The sequence below is a fragment of the Salmo trutta genome, chromosome 27 (genome assembly GCF_901001165.1).
Source record: "Salmo trutta chromosome 27, fSalTru1.1, whole genome shotgun sequence".
Lineage (NCBI taxonomy): Eukaryota > Metazoa > Chordata > Actinopteri > Salmoniformes > Salmonidae > Salmo > Salmo trutta.
Window position 1 is genome coordinate 7,884,481 of NC_042983.1, and position 6,418 is coordinate 7,890,898.

General features: G+C 42.5%; 1 protein-coding gene across 2 annotated transcripts in view; it reads left to right on the forward strand.

The window, feature by feature from the left end:
- aopep (aminopeptidase O (putative)) overlaps positions 1–6,418 on the forward strand; it is a 112,166-nt gene that overhangs the window by 67,372 nt on the left and 38,376 nt on the right. For both annotated transcript variants that reach the window (XR_003869891.1, XM_029716510.1), the window contains exons 12-13: positions 4,036–4,098; positions 6,036–6,119. Coding sequence is in view for 1 of the 2 variants with exons in the window: in XM_029716510.1 (XP_029572370.1) it covers positions 4,036–4,098; positions 6,036–6,119 (147 nt within the window). In the remaining variant the exon portion in view is untranslated. The remainder of the gene's footprint in view (positions 1–4,035; positions 4,099–6,035; positions 6,120–6,418) is intronic.

Here is a 6,418-nt window from a genome sequence, read left to right on the forward strand (position 1 = left end):
GTGTGTGCAAAAGCCTTGCTATGCAGGGAATAGCAGTAGTGATTTAGGCAGTTAAACTGCTATGTCTGGTATCCTTCAACACAATGGCACTTTACTGCCTCAACGTTCACTACCTTCTACACTATTCTATTCAATTCAAATGGGCTTTATTGGCGTTGGAAACATATTGACATTGCCAAAGCAAGTAAAAAAAACTAAACAACAACGACAAAAAACAACTAAATTAATTCAACAAAACAAACATTAAATACACAAACAGTTTCAAGAGAAACAATGTTTAATATATTAGATTATTAGCGGTTCAAAATGTATTATAAACTGTGTGGTTCGAGCCCCGAATGCTGATTGGCTGACAGCCGTTGTATACCACGCGTATGACAAAACATTTATTTTTACTGCTCTAATGACGTTGTCAGCCAATCAGCATTCAGGGCTCGAACCATCCAGTTTATAATAGCAATAAGGCACCTCGGGGGTTTGTGGTGTATGGCCAATATACCACGGCTAAGGGCTGTATCCAGGCACTCTGCGTTGCGTCGTGCTTAAGAACAACCCTTAGCCGTGGTATATTGGCCATATACCCCACCTCCTCGGGCCATATTGCTTAATTATAAACTGGGTGGTTCGAGCCCTGAATGCTGATTGGCTGACAGACATGGTAAATTAGACAAAACATTTTAATTATGTTGGTAACCAGTTTATAATGGCAATAAGGCACCTCGGGGGTTTGTGATATATGGCCAATATACCACGGCTGTCTGTCACTCTATCTGACTCTCTCTGTTTCTCTCTCCTCTCCCCCCCAGTGTTCTTCACTGGTTGCCATTTTCTTGTGGTAACATGTTAGAAATCTTGCTGCTTTGTTGGCACATTGTGGTATTTCACCCAATAGATAGAGTTTATAAAAATTGGATTCGTTTTTTAAATTCTTTGTGGGTCTGTGTAATCTGAGCGAAATATGTGTCTCTAATATGGTCATACATTTGGTAGGAGGTTAGGAAGTGCAGCTCAGTTTCCACCTCATTTTGTGGGCAGTGTGCACAAAGCCTGTCTTCTCTTGAGAGCCAGGTCTGCCTACGGCGGCCTCTCTCAATAGCAAGGCTCTGCTCACTGAGTCTGTACATAGTCAAAGCTTTCCTTAATTTTGGGTCAGTTACAGCGGTCAGGTATTCTGTGGGGTCTGGTCCCAGGACCAGCTTGCTTAGGGGACTCTTCTCCAGGTTCATCTCTCTGTAGGTGATGGCTTTGTTATGGAAGGTTTGGGAATTGCTTCCTTTTAGGTGGTTGTAGAATTTAACAGCTTTTTTTCTGGATTTTGATCATTAGCGGGTATCAGCCTAAATCTGCTCTGCATGCATTATTTGGTGTTTTACGTTGTACACAGAGGATATTTTTTGCAGAATTCTGTATGCAGTCTCAATTTGGTGTTTGTCCAATTTTGTGAATTCTTGGTTGGTGAGCGGGCCCCAGACATCACAACCCTAAAGGGCAATGGGTTCTATAACTGATTCAAGTATTTTTAGCCAGATCCTAATTGTTATGTCAAATTTTATGTTCCTTTTGATGGCGTAGAAGGCCCTTCTTGCCTTGTCTCTCAGATCGTTCACAGCTTTGTGTAAGTTACCTGTGGCGCTGATGTTTAGGCCGAGGTATGTATAATTGTTTTGTTGTGTGCTCTAGGGCAACGGTGTCTAGATGGAATTTGTATTTATGGTCCTGGCAACTGGACCTTTTTGGAACACCATTTTTTTGACTTACTGAGATTTACTGTCAGGGCCCAGGTCTGACAGAATCTGTGCAGAAGATCTAGGTGCTGCTGTAGGCCCTCCTTGGTTGGGGACAGAAGCACCAGATCATCAGAAAATAGTAGACATTAGCCTTCAGATTCTAGTAGGGTGAGGCCGGGTGCTGCAGACTTTTCTAGTGCCCTCGCCAATTTGTTGATATATATGTTGAAGAGGGTGGGGCTCAAACTGCATCCCTGTCTCACCCCATGGCCCTGTGGAAAGAAAAGTGATTTTATTTTGCCAATTTTAACTGCACACAATTTTAACTGTTTGTGTACATGGATTTTAGAATGTTGTATGTTTTTCCCTCAACACCGCTTTCCATCAATTTGCTTTCCATGCCAAATTGAGTCAAAAGCTTTTTTGAAATCAACAGACTTTGCCTTTGTTTTGGTTTCTTTGTTTGTAAATTAGGGTGTGCAGGGTGAATACATGGTCTGTTGTACGGTAATTTGGTAAAAAGCCAATTTGACAATTGCTCAGTTCTTTGTTTTCACTGAGGAAATGTATGAGTCTGCTGTTAATAGCCTAGTGGTAGCCTAGTGGTTAGAGTGTTGGACTAGTAACCGGAAGGTTGCAAGATCGAATCCCCGAGCTGACAAGGTACAAATCTGTCGTTCTGCCCCTGAACAAGGCAGTTAACCCACCGTTCCTAGGCCATCATTGAAAATAAGAATTTGTTCTTAACTGACTTGCCTAGTTAAATAAAGGTAAAAAATTATAATGTGGAGGATTTTCCCAAGGGTGCTGTTGACTCATATCCCACGGTAGTTATTGAGGTCAAATTTGTTTCCACTTTTGTGGATTGGGGTGAACAGTTCTGGATTGGGGTGGACAGTTACAAATATTAGGGAAGATGCCAGAGCTGAGGAGGATGTTAAAGAATTTTAAGTATAGCCAATTGAAATTTGTGGTCTGTATATTTGATCATTTAATTTAGGATACCATCAACACCAGAGGCCTTTTGGGGTTGGAGGGTTTTTATTTGGTCCTGTAGTTTATTCTGTGTAATTAGAGAATGCAGTTCTCAGTTCTGGTAGTCTTTAATAGTTGATTGTAAGATTTGTTATTTGATCATATATATGTTTTTTTTGCTGTTTGCTCTTTGTTATAGAGCCAAAATGATTTGAGAAGTGGTTTATTCAACGATCTGTTTTTTGATAGATAACTATTTGTGTTGTTGTTTGTTCAGTGTGTTCCAATTTTCCCAGAAGTGGTTAGATTCTATGGATTCTTCAATTACATTGAGCTGATTTCTGACGTGCTGTTCCTTCTTTTTCCTTAGTGTATTCCTGTATTGTTTTAGTGATTCACCATAGTGAAGGCGTAGGCTCCGGTTTTCTGGGTCTCTATGTTTTCGGTAGGATAGGTTTCTCAATTTCTTTCTTAGGTTTTTGCATTCTTCATCAAACCATTTGTCATTGTTGTTAATTTTCTTAGGTTGTCTGCTTGGCATTTTTTGATTTGATAGTATTCTTTCTCACTCTCTCTCTGTACACACTGTAGTATTTGATTACACACTTCTGTCTCAGATCTATTAGTCACACAGCTAGCCTCTCTCTCTTCTCACTCTAACCCCCCTCTCTACTCTCATCTTTCTCCTCCCTCCCTCTCTCCACCTTATTATCATTCTCACCATCTCTCTGTGATTCAGTTGAATAGTGGCTTGGGTGAAAGCTTTAATAAGGTTAAGTGGTGTGTGTGTGTGTGTGTCTATGTGTGTGTGCGTGCATGCGTGCCTTCATGTATACGTCTGTTTGTGTGCGTGCTTTATGTGTACGCTTTGCTTTGCCTGTGTGTGTGTGTGTGTGTGGGCGTACAAGAGATTGTGACTTAGTCCTGACTTAGTCCCTCTAAACACTGCTTTTGTTAATGAGGGGATTTTTCCTCTCCTCCACCTTCTGTTCTTCTTCTTCTCCCTCTTTCTCGTTCTTCCTCTCACCCCCCCCTCCAATCTCCTACTCCTTTCTATCATCCTCCAAAGTCAAACCGTGAGTTTCCGTCAGAAAGAAACAAGTGATCTTGCTCCCTCCCCTTCTTTCTTTCTCTCTCTCCTCCTTCCCCTTCTCTCTCCTCCCTCTCCTTCCCCCTCTCTCTCCTACCTCCCCTTCCCTCTCTCTCTCTCTCTCTCTCCCTCTCCCTCTCTCTCTTGCCCTCTGCTCAACATTCCTTTTTTTCTCCTGTTCAATCTCTCTCTCTCTCTTTCTTTCTCTCCCTGGTTCACTCACTCCTCTTCTCTTTCGTTCAGTGGCTGTGTGAAGGGAGTGCCATATGGACACAGACTCGGCTGGTGGAAGAAGTCAAAGCGGAGGTAAGGACACATCTCCCCCTCTCTCTTTCCCCCCCTTTCTCTCTCTCTCTCTTTCCCTCTGTCTATTGCTCTCTTTCGTCCCCTCTTTCTGTCACCTGCTTTTGAGAAGCTCACCGAGATTTGGAGTTGTTTCCTCAGCTGTTTGAAATACATTCTCACTCTCTCTCCCTCTCTGTTCAGTTTATGCTTACTCTCTCTATTGCAGCCTTTCTCACTCTCCGTTTCTCTCTCCCACTCTCTCACTCTCTATCTCCGTCTCTCTCCGTGCATACATCTGTTGCGAAAGTGAGCAAGCACTGTCTTTTTATTTGTCTATATCTTACAGGCAGAGCATTCCTTACTGACGGAAAGGCAAAATAGCAGATCTGACAAAAAAAGTGTGTGTGTGTCTGTGTGCGCATGCAATATGAGCTATTGATAGATAAAGCTGTATTTAGGGTGCTTGTCTATGGCATTTTGGTAGTATAACCAGGACCACATTCTGTAGGGACTGTTATTGTCGTGGCAAAGACGTCTCGCTGTCTGTCTCTACCTTCACCGCTTGTGTCTATACAGAGCTCCAGTCCAGACTAACATATTCCCCTGGGGGCACTGGTGCCACTAACTTTTTCAGTTGCTGGCACCAGCCCATGATTTGGTGGCACAAAGATATTGTTTTTCACAGCGTCACACAATCAAATGAATTTCAATCATCGTCTTATAAAGTCATTATAAAGTATACAATGTTTGATTAAGAAGTGTAATGGACTACTGAGGTGTTATTCAATAAATACGAAATACGTTGTTACTCCAACATGTCCAAGAAGGAATGCATGATTCCAAATATTTTGATTTGCAACCTAATCCAGTGATTGTCATGAATTTTTGGTTTTACAATGATTTTTTTTTATATTTTACTGTCAAAATAGGGCTCCAGAATTGTCCATTTTTAGAGATGAATTTGCTTTCATTTTTATGGGCACTAATATTATATATAGGCCTAATTCAATTGGTGCTAATTCACCACATGAGGAAGTGGAGACTCAAAACACATTAGCTATATTGCTAACTCTAAATATAATACCTACTGCTAGTCGACATGTATTAATCTAATAGTAAATGTAAGAATTGCAATGAAGCCTAGTGCACCCGCGATGGCCGATGCGCAATTTCGCGCACTCTGTGTTTCAAAGCCATATCAGATATCATGATTGTAAAACAGTGTGCTTTGGGGTCAACGATGATCATTGAGAAATAAAAATGATACCTACAGAAAGCTGAGACCCTCCTCTCTTTAATATGGATAACTAGTTGCTGCCAAAGTTGTTATGTTTTCGCAATTGCCTTTTGAAATGTTATACAATCACGAGGGGTTACACGAGGGGGGAGTGTGGGAGACTTGCTCATTACAGCAGCCAGCCCCAATGGAACGGGCGGGCACAGCGGCAGGGCAGACCGTTTTATTTCAGGAATCTTTAGGTTAATGCACTTTACTGTTAAACAAAATCCAGTTTTTTTTTCTGCCCCAAAAATATGACGTTTTAATTCATGGTGACCAGGTAGAATGTGCAGCTCGAGGTAGAATGTGCAGCTCGCACAGCCAAGTTAAAGGGTCCCAAAATGCGGCTCAATGGTCGCAGTTTGGAGCCCTGCAATGAGTGTGTGTGTGTGTGTGTGTGCGAGACAGTGTAAGCAATGGAATGTGTGCATAAAGTCTGTTTATACTGTAGTTACTTACTCGTATTAGATGTGTGCTCTTTTTGCCCTGACCTCTCTCTCTCTCTGTTTTTCTCTTTCCATCCCTCTCTGTCCTTCCCTCCCTCCCTCTCTCTCACTTTCCCTCTCTCTCCCTCTCTCTATCTCATTCTCTCCCTCCCCCTTGCCATCTCTCTTCATTTCTCCCTCTCTCCTTCTCTCCTCTCTCATCCCTTCCTCTCTCCCTCCCTCTCCCTGGGCAGGTAGCAAAATGGATTGGTCTCAGTCCGAGCGTTGGAAAAGGCAGAAAGCGGAAGAAAGCAGGACTGAAGGTGAACTTCAAAGAGGTACGAGCCCTCTTTGGCCGAGTGACGCTTTAAATAGACCTCTATCTCATGCGCTCATGGCCTCAGTGTGTCTTTCACTGACCTCCCAAGTGCTCTCTCTCTCTCCCTCTCTCTCTAGGCCTCCCTATGCTTTTCCTTCTCTCTCTCTAGTATGTTTAGAGCCGTGTTAAGGTGTAGAATTATGCAGCACTTCACTTCTCTGTGTCATTTCCACTGTGTCCCGGTGTATAGCATTAACACGTCATGTTCCAAACACACACACACACACACACACACACACACACACACACACACACACA